At 39.0% G+C, this 18,814-nt stretch overlaps 1 protein-coding gene across 5 annotated transcripts in view; it reads right to left on the bottom strand.

Moving 5' to 3' along the window:
* The window catches only part of INPP4B (inositol polyphosphate-4-phosphatase type II B), a 342,715-nt gene that overhangs the window by 176,168 nt on the left and 147,733 nt on the right, over positions 1-18,814 (bottom strand). For all 5 annotated transcript variants that reach the window (XM_042796878.1, XM_042796879.1, XM_042796880.1 and 2 more), the window contains 2 exons: positions 2,526-2,644; positions 563-679 (listed from right to left, as the gene is read on the bottom strand). In XM_042796878.1, coding sequence (XP_042652812.1) covers positions 563-679; positions 2,526-2,644 — 236 coding nt within the window. The remainder of the gene's footprint in view (positions 1-562; positions 680-2,525; positions 2,645-18,814) is intronic.

The following is an 18,814-nucleotide window of genomic DNA, read 5'->3' as shown; positions in this document are numbered from 1 at the left end:
GTACAACATTGGAAACCAAAATGATTCACCTTTAGCAGTGACACAGAAGATCTTGACCCTTACAAATCAATGATAGCAGCAGCCACAGGAGAGCTGCGGGTATCACCATGCAAGAGATTAAAATAAAATATGATTATCTCTCTCCAACATGAGGTTACAGTCTCTATTATCATTCTGATTTGGGCATCTAAGTAAAATATTATCAGAAACATATTTCTGAAAAATTATTCACAGTGATGTTATCTCAGTCTATTCCATATGTTCTCTGCCATCAAAAAGCACATGAGAACAATCTTTTATTTGCCAGGAATGCCTGTGCTGATTCATGTAACCAATTAAACAATAGCAAAGGGTCCATCTTAAGAGCATGCTTCTCCTTCTCTATTCTCTAATAAAACAACAACAAAAAAAAGTACATTTCAGGTAAAAAAGATAAGCAAAAGCAATTCTGCATAAATCTATTCCCCCAATTTTCAAACTTGCTGAAGAGAGCCAAGGAACAACATAGCAAGAAACTTAATCCTCAGTAAGATTTATGCAAGAAATTAAGCAAAGCACTTACCGTGTCTTGAGATTTATCTTTGACATCATAGACTGCTAGTTTTATTTTAGTCTCCTCATAGATGGGGTATTCCGGTGGGAATGTCACACCAGTAAAAAACAGTGGATCTCTTGTACCCTGTGTAACATGAGGAAACATTCAGTAAGGTAACAGCTGTGCAATGTATAGTATGCCATTTTGGGTGTACAGAAACTGTGGGCTCTTTAAAAGAAGTTAGATTTCTACAGTAGAGAGGTGCGAACAGCTAAGTACCACCCAATCAATAAGAAAACCAGACAATTTAAAAACTTTGTCAGGAAAGTGTCAAGAAAATTGCTGGAAAGTTTATTAACTGGAAAAGATATTAAATGCTTCTGAAACAGAGCCCAGCAACATGACTTTAAACAGCTCAGCAAGAAGGTATCACTATCTGGAATGCAACATGTAATAAATAATCCCTTTATTTCTCCCACGATGCTTTCTGAAAGTACCACAATTTCATATTAATTTAAATAAACTAAAGATATAACTTACACAAAAAGAGACCTCTTCATTAAGTCTACAGAAATGCTACAGAGAGTCCTTGTATTACATGAAGGACACTGATTTGTGGGGAGGGGATTACAATACCCGTCCTTCAGGCAGTAGTCGAGTAAGGTAACATGCCTGTGCTTTCTAACATTATGGCTATATCTAAAAGCTGTACACGGAAGTAACTGTATCTTAGTTCCAGATATACAAATAATTAAATTAATTGTATAAAATGGTGTTTATCATTTCTTAATGTTTAATTATACTTAATTTCCAAAGATTCCCAGGACAGTATCCTTAAACTTTCCATTAGGTCAAATGAAGGATTTTGCATGATAAATGTAATTTCTCTTGAAGAAAATAAGTTTTCAGTGCCCCTGCCTTCCCCTCCCCCAAAGCTTGAGTATGAAGCTGAATGCCTTGTACAACAAACTCGACGATTTATTCAGATCTAGGACATCGTGTTAGGAAATGCATCAACTTCTACTGAAAAAAAAAAAAAAATTTTAAAAATGTATTCCATCTTATGCATTACATCATTCCAGACAGTCTGCAATGAAACATCCTCATCAGATCCAAGGTATTTGAATTAAGCAGTTTCAGGATGGCTGATAGCTGAAACCATAACAATTTAATTAGTAGTTGGTTGAAACTGATCACACAAAGAGCTCGTGAAATATTCTCCTTGTATTTAACAGTTAAAACAAGCCTTTGGCAAAATTGTGTGCATGTTTACAATAAGACTTCCCTGTTCTTTATGAGTCTCTCCAGTAAGTTAAGCAAGTTACACCTATATTGCCGACTCACACTTAATTTTCTCTGTGAACCATTTTTGCTGCTTCTGACACTGATGCTTACAAGGCAAAGCGAAAACTAGCAAAGCAGCCTCAGACAACTTTTCCTGTAATATGTGATGCAAGTTACTAACTATTTTATATAAAGTCACAGACATTACGTACACATACTTTTCTCCCTAATTATACAAGTAAGTTAGTATTTTCCAAATTGCAAAAGTGTCGACTTTCCAATGGAAAAAATACGACAATAGACAGGATAACAAATCATATAACACACCTATGTTCTTCTGTAATTTAAAAATACTATACAAACTCACTGTACTCCTAATGTAGTTTTACTTTGCACTGCTTTGTCCTTTCATGAGAGCAACTATTCCCGGTTTCATTCTAGACCTCTGTGTGGAGAACCAGAGTATTCTCCACACCTCTACTTGGAACAACAGAGCTTTCATGAAAAGCCAAGCTCATTTCTAACTGTTTATCCTGGTTAAATGCCAAAAACTACAGAACACTCTTAGGTATGCTTTACTAACTGCCAGAGTGTGCTTGTCTTAGCTAAGTCTATGCACTAACTTGTTTTATTTCTCATTCACTTTCTAAGGAAGAAATGAGCAATTCGTTAATCAACATAGTAATTGAATAAGAAAGACTCTCACCTCCACGATTTCAGTGCTTGAATACCTCGTCAAAATGTGCTCTGCTGGATGTACCACTGAGACTTGTATAAACGTATTCAGCTTCCGATCACGGGTAGCAGCCACTAGATCCTTGCATGCTGGAGACGGTACAGAATAAAAATAAAATACTCAAAAGAAAACTCTGGGAAAACGCTGTCACAGGCACAGGACAAAGCAGGCTACACTCTGGCTCCAGATTAAATCTCTAGAGACGAGCCGATTTAACAGAGGAAGTCCCTTGGAAGTAACTTACAGAAATAGGAAGTCACATGCTGCAGAACTGCACGGAGATTTCGTTTCCACTAAAAATACTTGCAGCTTCTGCAAAGCTCCCTGCCAGAGGCTCATCAGCTCCAGTATATGAACGTGCGTGCGCATACACACACACTTACACACACGGCAGTCGTAGGTAATTTTCGTAAGCACTTATTTAATTTGCCACGAAATCTCTCTTACCAGGCTAATTTGATCATCTCTTGTTTGACGATTTCCACAGCACGTGACCATTTTAAACACATTCTAAACCACTTAAATTCTACCGGTGATTAGGATAGTTTATACAGTCTGATACTACATTATGAACTTTTTAATAAAATTCATTGAGTAAAAGTCTAGATACTTAAAAGGAGACAGCAAAATAACCGATTCTTTTGTCAGTGATTGGCATATAAATGAGAAGAATAATTGTATTCTGGCTGTACGGCATCATTATTAAAACTCATTCTACCTAATAAATACAGAGAAATTAAGTTCTTGTTTAATAATTCATGTTTATCCTGAGCTCACAGTCATGCAGGTGACTGAGTTCACTCTTTAGACTAACACACCTCATGCCTTCTAACCAAAAGGATGAAAGCACCAAAACAAAAAAGAAGAGGAGAAAACAAACAAATGCACCATTAGCTGCTTTGCAGAAGGGACGTGGACTCATGGGGCATGCATCAGCTCAAAAGCAAACCCCATCCACCTTACATTCTTCAATAAGGAACATGCAATAGTGAATATTGGGATAGGATCTACCCAGTGCTCTCTGCAGTGTATCAAACTACACTGGGATCTTAGAAGCCTGAGGTAATAAAAGAAAAGTCTACGGTTTCAGAGAGGCTAATTGTCAAGAGGGGGCTGAGGACACTTCCTAGGAGTCACTGCCAACCAGGAGCTTCCTCAAGCGCAGCTGACCTTTACCATTTTAAAAGGTGAATCAGATTATCCTCACAGCAAGCAAACCTGGTCTGATGAGAAGCCAAGGCAAGGAAAGCTCTGGTACATACAAAAGGCCAGCTCAGCTTGGTCTATGCTTTATTTTTTACTTTGGGTTTGGACCTGCTGCTTGAGAAAATAAAAGCAAAACTGGCAGAAGCTTTTTACCAGTCTTCCATAACAGTTAAAAGGGAACAAGGAAACAATTAAATTTAACCTTCACGGAATATTTTGAAGTTTTTGCTTTAGCCCAGTTGCCAGTGAAATCTCTTGGTAGACAGTCTCAAACTGACACTATCATAATTTGGTGGTAAAAGTGGGATAAGAATAAAAGTTTGTGCATGATGAAGTCCTTATAAAACAGCTGATATAACAGGACCAGATTCAAACAGCAAGTTGTCAGCAATTCCTTACTACTAAGGCTGACTGCATTACTGAAATTACTCTAAATATTAGCACTACTTGATATGACCTGACAAATTATATGAGTAGATTTACTAAAAAGCAGTTACCAAAACACAAAAGGTGGGACAGACACCTACCTATCTGAACTATATCATCTCTAAAGTTGAACACAGGTGCAGCATCAGATCATTGAAATTTCTGGATACAGCCATTTCCCCCAGCAAACCCTGATCTTACGCCACCACCCAATCCTTAAAAGTTCCACTCTATAATCATGTTTATAGAATATAGCACAGTGAAACACAGTTTCAGAGGAATGACAAGAGAGCTCATGTTCACGACCAGAAGCTGTGACGCTGACAGATATAGTTGAAGTTTTTACACCTGCCACAAAGGAAGGCTAGCCAGCTCACAGTTCAATGGACCTCCAGAGATGACAATGACAGGAATACACCAGACTTGGGGGGCGGGGGGGGGGGGGGGGCCAGGGCTGGAAAAAATCCCCAAGTCACCAGTGACTCTGGCAGGAACCCTAACAGCTCAACTCTTGTAAAAAGTACTCGTGCATGATGAATGGAGGTAAATCCCCCATAAACAACAGTTAGATTTACTTACAGGGTGTCTCAAATACATTAACTAGATGTGGCTCATTTTTTTTTAGCAGCCAAGAGCACAGACTTTTATCTTATTGATAAACTTTTAACAATGGGAAGGTTTGCATTAAGTGGTCACTACCTTGGTGACAACTGAGCATAAGAGACGATTAATTTCTGTGATAGTAGGGCAATCCAGTCATTAGATCATTCTCCTGTAAAAAGGAAGCTTAGCAACATCATCTTGATTTCACTGGGTAGAGCTGACGTGAAAATATTTCATCTCCAATGGGGAGGATCAGCACAAAGTATTGGAACTCTTTGGGAGATCCCAGTGCAGAAGGGTAAATGAAATAAAATGAAACCTGCATCTACTTTGATGACAGAGTTCTTTTCTCTCTGTTGTGACATTGGGCTACTGCTGTTGACAACTGCCCTTTCAGCCATAAAGGACATTCAAGAAGGTTGTCACTGACAGAGAACTGAAGATTTGGTGTGACACAGAATTTGTCAGTTTGAGCCACAGTGCATCACTTCCCTTAAAAACAGCACAACTGAAATGTTTAACAAACCCCAAGGCCTACTTTTAAGCTGATGCCAAAGAATGGGAGAAGTTCATTACATGCTGTTCACAGCCTGGCAAGTGCCACAGCCCCACACTGCATTATTGCCCTTTGAACTACTTTACTAGCAGTATCTCTGAAAATCTTAGGGCTTCTCAAAGAAACAGTCAACACTCTTTGTACAAAGTGAAACATTACATGGCTGTGAAAGTCAAATACCAGCTATATGTTATATATTTAATCACATCTGTTGGGCATTATTGACATACTACTCAAAAAGAAACTGATGAAAATACATGAAAAGCACGCTAAGGCTGTTTTTTTAACTGCAAGCGTGACACTGTGAAAGCGAGCAACAGCATCAATGCACTTTCCATCATAACCTACATCCAAGCAGACCCTACACATAGGTCACATTACTTTTCAATACTTCACTATGCTTGAATTAATTCTGGAAAAACTCATCAACAAAACTCAGTGAAATGAAGCAAGAGCTTGTACTTACATGCCGAAAGTGTATGAATCTACTCATTGTGACTGTTGACTCAGTGTGTAAAAGCCTGAGTCATCCGTTCCCCCTGGTGATCCCCATCTCTGCTAAGCCTATCAGTGTACAATGAATGTTTAAGGGAGAACGGCATTAGGAATAATTTATGCTTTTATATCAACAAAGCAAAAAGTTAAGAAGGCAGGAAGAAACAACTCCTCTACATATTAAGCAAAGAAAAAGAAGGAAAGAAAGCAAAGGAATCACTATGTGTAGAGCAAGATGAAAGGCTGCAAGGAAAAATAATTGCTCTAGAATATATTTACAAATACTAATGTATGGTACAAAATTCTGCGGTCTAGATATAAAACTGTCTTACCATTTAAAATGCCTTAAAACAGGTAACATACATTTAAATAATTGTTATCCTTCAACACTTATCTTCTAAAGAATAAAAGCAAAGAGAATATTCTTATTTAGTTTCCATTACTGCTGTTGTTTTACTATTAAAACTGAATTATTCTTACATGAATCACAGCGAACAAGTGCTCCTTCTCTATCAATCATGCCTGTACATTGTTCTGTACATTCCAGCACCACTGCGAGGCACACAAACCACCTGAGCTGTAAACGCAAACTGCACAAGTAGATGTTTGACTCTCAAGTCCTGCCACATTGAACATTTCATTGTTCTCTGTGCTGCACTAACACGCTGGCTGTGTTCTTCATCCTCCTGGGTGCATGTGTGCGCATGTAAAGACAACACAAGAGAAGGACTGGTTAGTGTCTCCTCAAAACTGGGCTATGCTGTAAACACAGCAGAATCTTGCTTCACAGTCTCAGTGACCAATTCATGGGATCAGGGAGAACTTTCTGAAAATGTTACCTGTATGGAAGAACAGAGCACAGAGGGAAAGACTAAAAAATCTCAATGACTATATAACAACGAAAAGGGGGAAAACCAAACAAAACAAAACACCAAGACAGAAACAGTCTGGAAGTTCATCATCTACCTTCCCTGAAACTACAACAATTCTGACCAAGTGTTCGGCACTGCTCCAAACACTAAGCCCACTGGACCCAAAAGAAATTAATCTGGCAGAGAAACAGGGAGACGAAGCATCTCCCAGAACTGAAAAAGATCCAGTAGCTGGATCGAATTACATGGGCAGAGGGACTGAAAGACATCCTCAGCTCAGAGTTCACAGAGTTGTTTGGAAAGGAAGCCAAGGTCTAGCCCAAAATTGGGAAATGCATTGGAATGGCAATGTTTATTTTTTTTAGTGGGGGAAATTACAGCACATTGGTAGATGTCTTCCCAGACTATGGATTCACACAATGAATGTATTAGCCTACACAGCAATTTGTGAGGTAGCTTTTTCTCTAATCAGTGACAGAAACACCATTTCCCACTGCTTCATTCCTTTCCATTTTCCAAACCAAAACAGATTCCAAGGGGTCTGGAAAGGGACAAGAATCAACCACCACAGCCCTGTTGTCTCCAGGGCACACTATTTTGTGTGCTCTCAAAACAGAACAGAAAACTAGTAGTAGCTGAAGACAAGGGGCATGGGAGAAGCCTGTGTGTCTCACACACATATATACATGAACATAATGTTCAAAATTTTTTTTCATTTCGTTGGCATTGCAGCAGCATTATTATCCCAAGACAACTTAGTTTATAAATAATAATGTACAGTCTGTCTTGATAGACTAATTAACTGAGGTGTAGCTATTCCTTAGTGGGCAAAAGGACACATTAACTAAGAGAACACTACATTCAGACCTGTGCTACATGCGGAACACTAAACAGTGCAGAGTTTTCTTTTCTCCACCCTGGGGGGCTGTTGGGGAGGGTAGGGAGGCACAAGAGAAGAAAGCACACATCTCTGCTGCTTCTGCCTCTGCTGAACACACAGCGCTAACCAAGCTTGCTGAAAAGAATAGCTTCAGTCAGGCACACGTAGCGGCTTCGGATAATCCACCTTGAGAACATAAAGGAAAGCTTTGGCCATACTTTTGAATTAGCAGCGTCAATGCAACTGCAAGAGGGATGAGAACAGGACAGCGATGGGCTCTCTGCGTAGCAGAACATGTTTGAAAGCAAATGAGACAAACATTTGAGGACTGGTATTACCAGAAAATGGTGCTAATAAGCACCTCGCCAGCTGGTGCTCCATAATAAACATTATTAGTTGGTTTAGCATAAATACTGCTAACTGCTTGTCCCATTCACATGCTCACAGGAATGTTTCAGTTTGCTGGTGGGTAAAGAACACCTCTACCCAGAGACCAAAAGAAAAGAGAAGTTACTCCCACAACACTTTGCAATGTGGTCTCCCAGTAAAAATCACTGTACAACACTAAATATCAAAGGATGCAGCCACAGAAATTATAATAACCATGTCACTGCAAAGTGAGGGCACAGGTACATAGTAATGAAACAGGTATGTGTCAGGAAGGACACTCATTAATGGTATCAACTAAAAAAGATGATCAGACTTGAGTAAATTCTTTAACGAAAAGAATCTCTACAGAATGGAAAACCACATTTGGACCATGTACATAAACAAGTAAACATCCACTGCTTTTTAATCCAAGATCACCGTTCCTGTCTCTGGGGATAAGAGGCTTGTATAAAAATAAAATGCATATCTGTTCTCTGGAATGTACAGCTGGTTGCTAAAGTAACCTAGTTATATCTCAAGGAAATGCACATACATAATACAATTAATATCCTTCAGGGGATGCCTGTAATTAATGGTGGGAAGAAAATTTCTACCAGCAGTCCAAGGAGAAAGAGATAACAGGGAAGTCTTATCTTTCTTTATGCTTCATCTGATATCTCTATGACATCTCTACATACACAGGTTTGAGGAAAAAGAAACAATAACCACCACCAATATTAGCAGTACTCACTGTAAGTAATATATCAATATGTTGTCCAGAAAAACATCACTCATTACCCACTTAATTTGCAGCTAAAAGAACACAATTATTTAGGAGTCATTGAAATAAGATACATGAGTGCTGCTGGGGAAAAATGTTGTATGCTGATGGAGGGTAGGGATAAGTGATCATGCCCAGGAGTTGAGATGCCAGCTGCACTCATCATCCCATTTGCATATGAAGTGATAAATCTGTTTAGAATTACCACTGTGAAAATCAGAAGTGATCTATTTCAGAGTAAGTTCTGCTCACCCTGGATTTTGCAGCACTAAAGAAATTTTAGGATTTGTGTCTTTTGTGTTTTACTGAAAGCCTCTTGCTGGACTAGGGCATTAAGCAGGGCAACTTCAAACTGCATCCTTCTGCTTCCTCCAAGAAGGTAAAATAAATGCAAAGGCTTAGACTGTAACTTTGCATTGCCATTACCAGAAGCAATAAGAGCCATTTCCTGAGCATGGGTTCCAATTCTTCTGACGTGTTAGAACAGGCCTGTTTAATATTGCAGCTTTACTCTTCAGCCTGGACAACCCCAGTTATTTATAGAGTTTAAGTATGATAGATGCAAGAGACTCAGCAAAGTGGCTGACTGGATCAATGTATAGCTCACAGGCATCATATTTCCACTGCAGAAGTGAATGCATGGTTACATGTGTTAACCATCCATTCAGTGCAATTTACATGTTGGTAGTACATTAATTAATTGCTAACATTAGACAATCTGTTCCAGCACATTCACTGCTAATGATCATGCTCCTCCAGCTTTATTTACAACTGTGTGTACAACTGACCTCCACCACCTCTGCGCTCTAGACTTAAGCTACACAATGGCAACAGGGTCAACAAAAGCGAATGTCTAGATTTGCTCGGAACAGCTGGCTCCTTAAATTATGAAACAAACTGCTCTTGATGAACATTTTTAAATTTCTTTATTATTTGAAACGATATCTGAGAATGTAAGTGTCTCTGTGTATCTTTTCCTTGTAGTGCTATGGTTAGTTATAACACTGAAATTCTTTCCAAAAGGACTGCATTTCCCTACTGAGCACACCGTGCCTCTGACAGCTCAGAGAATTCTGTTTTTCTGAGATGCTGCAGCAGTCTAGTGGCAGCAAAGCAGAGCTCTTGCTGTTGCTCTACATTCTCAATTATCCTCTTTACCTTCTGTCCAAAACTACTGTGCTCAAGGCACTGCCTATTAATGGTATTTATGCTCTGACCTGAAGGTGACGTCAAGTTCTCTGGTGCGAGAAATGAGGAAAACAAATAAATAAATAAATGCTTGCAGTCTTACAAAAATTTGCAATACATTTCTACACTCCAAAAATGGATTTCAATACTGTTATTCCAAGGCTGTAATTTATTTTGCTAATGTTGGTATTTTAGAATACCACAAAAGGGTTTAAATCTCCTGGAAACAGAGCTAAACACCAGCTCCATTTTTGCATTTTCCTAATAATGTCATACCGAGTACCTAATAAGGAAGTAAACTTAATGTAATTTCTTTCAGAGATTTCTCACTATCCCAAAAATAGAGTGATTACAAGGTTAAGTACCAGCTGAAAAACTAGAATAATAGCAAATAGTATACAGACTTCCTTTTTTCTTTTAACTATGAGTTTCTTTGTACTATAAGATTATTGCAAGCATCTAGAACCTGTAACAATTTCTTTCAGATTTTATAAATAAAATATATTCTGCTAGCTCCTAACTTTGTCCATCTCTTCAGAAATAAATGTACAAAAATATATCACCGATACAACAAGAAGATGAAAAGAAAAAAGAAGTGCCAAGCCTCTCAGTTTTCAGTCTGCCACATCTGATTTTATGGTAAGAGCATACATTGCTTCCTTTGACATGAGCATTTATACAGTTGTCAAGTGAAGCATTACGTGGTTTTGATCCTCAGTGTGAAGTATTACTTCAAAACACTGTAGAGACAGTCTTTTCCTCTCATACGTAAAGAAAACTCAGCTGTTGCTTAGCCTTACTCCAAATCAATGACATCATATACATCTTTACAACATACTTTCAGGCTTGGTGCGGAAAGAAGCTTCCCTTGCAAAACGAAGGCAGGCAGTCAAGCAACACAGAGTCCAACAACTACAGCAGACAACAAGCTTCAGAAAGAACTCTAAACAACCTGAAATCTTTTGGGGTGCTGCTTCCCTGCTGTACAGCGGCTCTGAGCAGCTGTGAGCAAGCTACTCGGGTTGGCGGGTAGAAGTCCAGCTACAGGAGCCCAGACGGCAGGGGGGAGCGATCCACTCTGCTTCTTCGTCATGTCGTGAAGCCCGGATAAGACTTCAGGGTCCCACAGCTGTGTTGGTATTACCACTCAAGCTAGGTGATGTTAATGTTGACCTGAGTACATCTAAACATGGGGCCCTTTTAGAGCCTGCAATAAGGATGTCCCTGTCACGTAAACAACTCTAGAGCCAGCACTCTAATTAATTATAAGCTAATCAACTATGTGACCATAGCCCTGTTGCCTGTGAGACGCTGATAGTGAATAAAACTATTAATTTCTTCTTTAAGTGAAAGTGTTACATAGCAAAGGCAATCATGATGAAGGTGCCAGGAAAAGATGCAGCAGGGAGCTATATTAACAATAGTAACTCACAAAAGAAAAGACTGACAATAGTCACAGTTGCAAGCAGAGCTATTGCTCGACTGTCTCACTGAACACCCTTTAAGGTTCATTTGGCTGAAAAGATTTGTGTTCCTTCCTTTACAGATGCCAAGGATGGACCCTCCCCTCCAGTGAAGGGCGAGGAAGCCATGTAGTGTTGATCAATTTTGCAGAGATTCCTAAAAAAAGCCACCACCCAAGGCAGAAAGGTTTGAGCACTATAGTACTCCCCACGTGTAGTGTTCAAATGAGGCAGAACATAGACTTTAGAAAAAGTAGGCAGGGTATTAGTGAGCTGTATGATTGTACTATTTACTTGGGTTTTTTCCTCCCTGCCTCCTCTCCCCCATTGGGGTACTACACACTAGCCTGATCCACACTCCGTTCTTGTTGCATAGGTGCCTGCCAGATGTTGAAAATGACCAAGTGAGTCTCTGTCTAAAAAGAGAGTCCTTTGCAGAAAATCGAAAGCAAAGCACTAGTTCCTCCAATATGCCAGAGGCCGTCTTTTAGCAAAACAAAACCCACGCTCTTTGACATGCTTGAAAGGAAACCAGACTGAAATGTACTTCAAAGTCAAGGCAAATAAGAGCAAGACATACTTTTAATTAAAGGAGAAAATAGATTTCTGCAATCCAGAACAATCACTTTTAGCCCTGTAATGATTAAATTTCCTAGTCAGGAAATGCATAATAAATGCTAAGTAATCTGCATGCAAGATGTAGTTAAAAGAAAAAGACATTCTAATGTAAGTAAGACTCGTCTGAAAAGGTGGCAATTCTGGATTAATACCTAAATTAGAGAACTAAGTAAAAGACAGTGCTTCACTCCTCTGGGGATTTTGAAACAGCCATTCTGACAAATAAATTAAGATTACTTCAATTACCTGCATGAGATAGCAAAGTATAACACCTTCATAAGGGGAAAAAAAAAAAAATATATATATATATTTGTATCTTTTCACATAAATTACAGAGTCCAGAAATAATAAAAGCTCACAGATCAAGGGTTGTGTCAGAGCACAAATTTCAAGGAATCCACCTCCCATGAGCATTTTGGATTTGTTTACTCAAATATCCTGAAGAAATAACCCTTACTCCTAAAATTCTCCAAAATGTACGTCTCAAGCATGAGAACTCTGTTGGTACAGACTAACAGTCTTTAAAAAAGTACAGAGTAACAAGTATCATACTGACTGTAGCTGCACAGACTTGGATGTCATTTTTAAGTAACATTTTTTAAAGCAGCATATACATTTGTATTTCCAGTTTCTTCAAAATCAGCACTGAGTTCATCTCCTCAAAGATACTGGCTCACAATTATTACTCTGAATTGTTAACTCACAGATTTACGAAAGGTCTGCAGCTTGTATTTTGAGACAGATCTAAAAAGGGGAGACATTAATAATTTCTACAGTGCAGTAGAGTCCAGCATACTGCATTCTAAACCAGAAAGTTGGATTCTTATATTATAAATAGATTGTCATTTCCAGCAGGAGTTTCTTCCAAGGTGAAAAACTGCTGTTTTCATGTTACAATACTATGTTTGAAACTGCCTTGATGTTATTGATATATGTAAAGACATAGCTGACTTCTTCCCAGAAAAATAATTTTAAATTATTTCAACTCCTTTGTACAAAGAAATAGTAGCTAAGGATTAGGGGGGGGAGGGAGGGGAGGAAACAAACAACTGAACAAAAAAAAAAAAAAGCCCACAAAAAAACCCCAAAAACAATAAAAAAAATCCAGCAGATTTGAATCCAGAATGACCTAGGTATTGCTGCTCTTCATCTAAGTGGGAGCACATTTAGATCTCAAAGTTGAAAAGGTTTCTAGCCCATTTTAGTTTTTTAAGCAGTTCATTTACAATCCTACAGCCAAAAATCCTCAGCTTATGTGTGAAGAATTCTGGTCTTAAAGAATGCTAAAACCAAATTCTTCTTAACTCATCGTAATGAAATTCTGTACTCATTCAATCCCTCAGGAATCAATCTTAAATGCAACAGGATTTTAGATTAAAGCTTTAACTTGTTTTGAACATTTGAACTATATTTAACAAGACTGTCAGGCATTTTTTAAATTTAGTTCAATTTACTTCATTTCAGTTTAATATTTCACATAACAGGGAAAAAAAAAAAAAAACACACTAAAAATATGGTTATTCACAAGAATTAAAGTGTCCATAACTGTACTAGAAACTTTATTATCCACAGGAGGTGGGGGTGAAACCATGAGGAAAAGCATTCTTAAGCATTTTGTTTGTTTTCAGCAAATCCCTTCGAATCACCTCAGGTCAGTCTGCTTGCCATGCTGCATCCAGTGTCTTGTGGCATTTTGTGGTGCTGCACTTAGGAGAATTACATTTTTTTTCAGGGCCTGCAGAGGAACTTAATTTTCAAGTCAAATCTCACCGCAGGACATGCATTTCAAAACTTCCAAAAATAAGTACATCTATAACTAACATGTTCAAAAGGGGAGGATGACTTCAGTCCTCTATTAATTAGATATTTTGCTTTTTATGGAACTTCTCTTTCCACATATGAGGATAAAAGAAAAAGTCCATTGGGAAATGTTTTATAACATGAAAGTATTACTGCAATTATTTCTATAGGCATATTTAGAGATTCATTTAACAACTGCCATTTGAAAGACAAATGTTAATGCAGTGCAATACCATCTGAGTCAAAAAAGTCAAGAGCTATCATGCTTTGAATTACTTTAAAATGTTTCAGTTAATATATTATTGGCCTAACAAAACAGAATTGTTTCATGTCTGTTTAGTCATCAGCATTCGGCACAAGAAGCATAACTACATGAATACTGTAATCAGTAAATAACTTGCTTGCTTTTTGTCTCTCTGATGTTCTATACTCTCCTGGAATTATAAGGTGACTTTATCTTCAAGGAGAAAGACACACAAGGAGACAATGCAAGGAATGCTCCAGACAATTCTTCATGAAACGTTTTACAGATTGGGCTAAAGGTTAGAAAAGACTAACTGCAAAAAGTGACAGTAAAAACTCGAGCGTAAACTCACAAAAAGACAGATGTCCACGAGTGGGTTTTAAACAGAATGCTCAAAGCCTCCACAGACCTACTACCTAGCTTTGGAGGTCTTTGAAGTCTCCAGGTATTTAAGCTTTCACTGGTTGGAGGTCCCCACCTGCCTGCAGGTTGGCTTCTGGGCATGTCCCGATTGCCTCAGCCTTGACAATACCGAGCAGCTCTGAGCCTGTGTCCAGCCCTGTCAGGATTTGGAAGCCACACACCTATCCTGACAGCCTCGGGCTGGCAGGCCGTGGCAGGGCACAGCTGCTCGTCCACGCTCTGTGAAAACATCACTGCTGGTTTCCTTCACAACAGACCCAGCAGGACAGCCAAAGGAGAAACGGTGCCAGTGCCCCTTTTCATTCAATAGAGCACTGGACCAGAAAAGAGGTCAGATACGGGGCAGATCCACAGGTTTATCATTCTGCCCACCTCTAACACATCAGATACAAACTCCCCAAAATTGCCAATTATCACACAAGGGAGCGCATACAAGCAGACACTCAAGTCTTGCTCTGGAAGCTGTCCCGCTCTGATTCGAAAAAAGGAAGACTTAGTGGCAGCAGGTGTAGAGGGGACAAAAGGTAATTGGAAAGGTAATTTCTATATTTGACATATATTATTTTACATTTAATTGTCACTTAATTGGGGTCACTGTCCACAATCACTCCAGAACTCAGGTCCACCCCACTGGAAAAAGGGCACTAAGCTCTAAACAGCCATCCTCAGCTTATTTCATCTTTGACCCAAATTCATTTATTTGTGGAGAATGGGGAAAGAGTTTCAACTCAGGGTAAGAGTGTACATTTCAATTTTATTCCTGGTCAACACCACTGCTGCAAATACATATTCAGTAAATATTCTATTTTAAGCTTACATTTTGCAAGCATTCCCGCTAGTAAGTCTTCCCTATGAGGATATACAGAAAATAAATAAATAAAACTTTGCATGCCAACATACACACACACACAAAAAAAAAATAATGAGCACCAATAAGATATTATCCCAGGCCAAAAGCATTCACAAAACTTTAACTCCATATTTGCTCAACTCTCTCCAGTCCAAACTTGTTCTTTGCCCAAAAAGTAGGGTAATTCAGGCTGCTGTCATATCCTTATGTGAGGCACACTAAGCACACCATAAAGGATTTAGTAACAATGGAAGAGGGGAAGTCCCCTAAAATTGCTCAAGTTCACGTAAATGGCAACAATTTTAAATGCTCTAATTTCAACGTAGGTATGAGAGATGATTTAGAGAACCTGAAGAATTTCTAGATCAAGGCAACAGATACCTTGCTATCAATATACAGTACAGAACATGACAAAAGTCCATTGCAAACCAATCACAAACAGCAAGCTCTGAGAAGCCTCAAAAATCCTACTGGAAAGTTACATGACAAATCTCTGCCACATAGGTCACAGATTCAGTCTTGAGCTTATCGAGTCCAACCCCCCTGCCCAGCCAGGGTCAGCTACAGCAGGTTGTCCAGGACCGCGTCCAATTGGGTTTTGACCATTTCCAAGGATGGTGAATTCACAACCTCCCTAGGTCATCTGTGCCAATGTTTAACCACCCTCGTGGTAAAAAAGTTGGGTGCGGGAAGAGGGGGGGAGTGGGACGGGACCTTGTGTTCTGATTTAGTTTCACGTGTGTTTATTTTCAGCCCACAGTCTCTTGTTCTTTCACTGGGCATAACTGAGAAGAGTCTGGCTCCCTTATCTTCAACCTCTCCCACCAGATATTTAGACACATGTGTAAGGTCCCTCGTGAGCCTTCTCTTCTCCAGGCTGAGCAGTCCAAGCCCTCTCAGCCCTTCCTCATATGAAGGACGCTCCAGTTCCTTAATAATCTCCAGTCCATTAATTATAAATGTTACTACTGGCATTCCAGCTGACCTTGTACAATAATTCCAAAATATAAACTATTTCTCATACCAGAAGACTGGATTTAGAAGAAGTACAGAAGACTGTAAGGGGCATTGGACAGCAGCAGAAAAAACTAAGATTTCAGCCACTGAAGCACAAAAGCAGGAATACTAAAGTGGCTCTTAAGCAGACTTAGTGGAATACACAATCTCAAGTAAAAATAAAGTTTAAAATTTTAATGCTACCAGATATTGTAATTTGATGGAAAAAAGCCCTTCTACCAGGAGAGGCAGAGCAGTTTTAAAGGATTTATGAAAATGTAGTTTATTCTTAGTAATGAAGCTGCGGAGAAGACAAATACCTCTGTTGCTGAAAACGTTCTGCAGACACTGTATGCCCTCCTCTAAGCTGCACTGACAACAGCATAATTAAGGAAATAACAAAAAAAAAAAAAAAAAATCAATTACATCCTGAATAGTTAAAATGTCAGCTTTCTGGGAGGTAGGGAAAGGTTGGAAGAAGGCAGCAGTGCCAGGACTGCTATCCGAATCTCTGTTGTAGGTAAGGAAGCCTTATAGAGCTTTCTATAAGAGCAAAGGAATAACTCATCCCTATTTGGCCTGTTGCTCTCTGTGTATAAATGTCTGCAACAGAAATGACTCTCAATAAGGATCTAAATAGTCCTCTTCATTCAGACCAGTTTCCTGGCTCTGCACAGGAATCCATCACGGACTCGTTGTGTGTCCGGTAAGCGCAGAGCCATCAGGCCACCCAAGAGCTGTACCTGTGGGCATGTCGGTCGCACAAGGGGAGAGCGGGCTCAGTGCCAGACTCATCTAGGAAGATGCTGCCCGCAGAAACTCCTTCCGTCGCAGAGACCTCTTAGGTAAGCCCTTGTTCTCCCCTTCCCAGCTCAGCCACTGAGCTCGCACATACCTCTGCCGCTCGCTCTGCTCCACCGCTCTGGCACCCTGACGGTGGAAGAGGCTGCACCCACGCGTACACACAAACACGCACCACTCCCCCACATCAAGTCTCATAGCATGAGATCGGAGAGACCTATGTGGGAGGCGTGCCAGGGAATCTGAAGAGACTCATTTGAGAGAAAGAGGTTCAAAAACTGAACTGGAAAATGTACATAGGTTGGCAAGACAAGTAGGAGAAAGGTATGCACAGGTAGGAGGTGTATTTTCAGGGCAAAGCAGGAAGAGAAAAATAATGAGGAAAAAAAGAGCAGCAGCATGTGCCAAAAATAACTCCTCTCTACCTTAATGATCTTTAATCCCACATTCCTATGAACTAACTTAAAAATACCCTGGAAACACAAATTTTCAGTTTCATCAGAATAATTTAGAAGTTTAATTCCCATTCACCAGAACATCCAATACTTCAGAGGCCAAGTATTACACTTGTAAAAATAATAAAGGACAAGCTGAGGTACCTACCAAGTTCTTTGTTTGGTGGTTTTGGGGGGCTTTTTTCAATAGCTATGTGAGAAAAAATAATGAAATAGCCCAATATTGACAGAATTATATTCAATCTCTACTTATATCTATCTATAAATTTTTAAGTAAGTTTGTAATCCTCTTCCTAAGTAACTTTCAATAAACCTTACAAGTTATCATAAAGGTTTCTGATTGCTTTGAGTATATTACCTCAGAAACTAGAATTAGTTCAGGCAAAGCAGCAAGAGTACTCTTATTGGCAAGGAATGAGGTAGATGAACTCATGCTAAGACTGAGCTGTTGAGGGCACTCAACCTCACAGAAAACACTACAGTTTCCAGCACAGACACAACCTTATCCCTTTGAAATATTGGATGGAAGGAATTTTGCAAATGAGAGACAACATTTACTAAGTCAATGAGAAAAACATGAAATAAACACAAAAGTACCATTCTTAATATCAAGAAGAAACTGATTTTCCTAAGAAGCCTATAAATTTTATTTATTTAAGATTTGAAAAATAAAGATCCTTCCTAGTCTTACCCTCCCCCTTTTCCCTGGCTGTGTAAACGCAGCAGTTTGCTACCTCTGACAAGATTCCAAAATTTGTACATTTCTGACAGAATTTAATCCTATTATCTGCTGCATCATTCCAGAACTAAGATGATAAAACCCTATTTCTTAGAATGGTTAAATTCCAAAAAACGCTTTCAACTGTTAAATAGCTTTTCAAATTCAGGTATCTACAAACTCCTCTCTAAACAGATTAGCCATAGCTATTCAAAATTTATCTCCAGATAAGCACTTGTATCAAAACATGAGAATCACTGTGAGAATCTTTATTCTATTTGATTTATAAGTTTCCCTTAGTCACAGCCCTGATTTATACACCTTCGTATTTACAAAAATGTCATCTACTTCCTCACAGTAGTTCAAATACATTTTTTTTTCCCCCCTTAAAAACAAAAGCTACCAGAAACAGAAGATGCTTAAATCTCATGCAACAGAATGGCAGAAAACTTGCTGAAACCCAGCCTGCACCTGGGTTTACTAATACTGATACCTCAAAACATACTCATGTTACT

The sequence above is a fragment of the Tyto alba genome, unplaced genomic scaffold (assembly GCF_018691265.1).
Source record: "Tyto alba isolate M040663 unplaced genomic scaffold, T.alba_DEE_v4.0 Super-Scaffold_23, whole genome shotgun sequence".
NCBI lineage: Eukaryota > Metazoa > Chordata > Aves > Strigiformes > Tytonidae > Tyto > Tyto alba.
The sequence above is the reverse complement of the archived record's forward strand: the minus strand, read 5'-3'. Positions and strand labels throughout refer to the sequence as shown.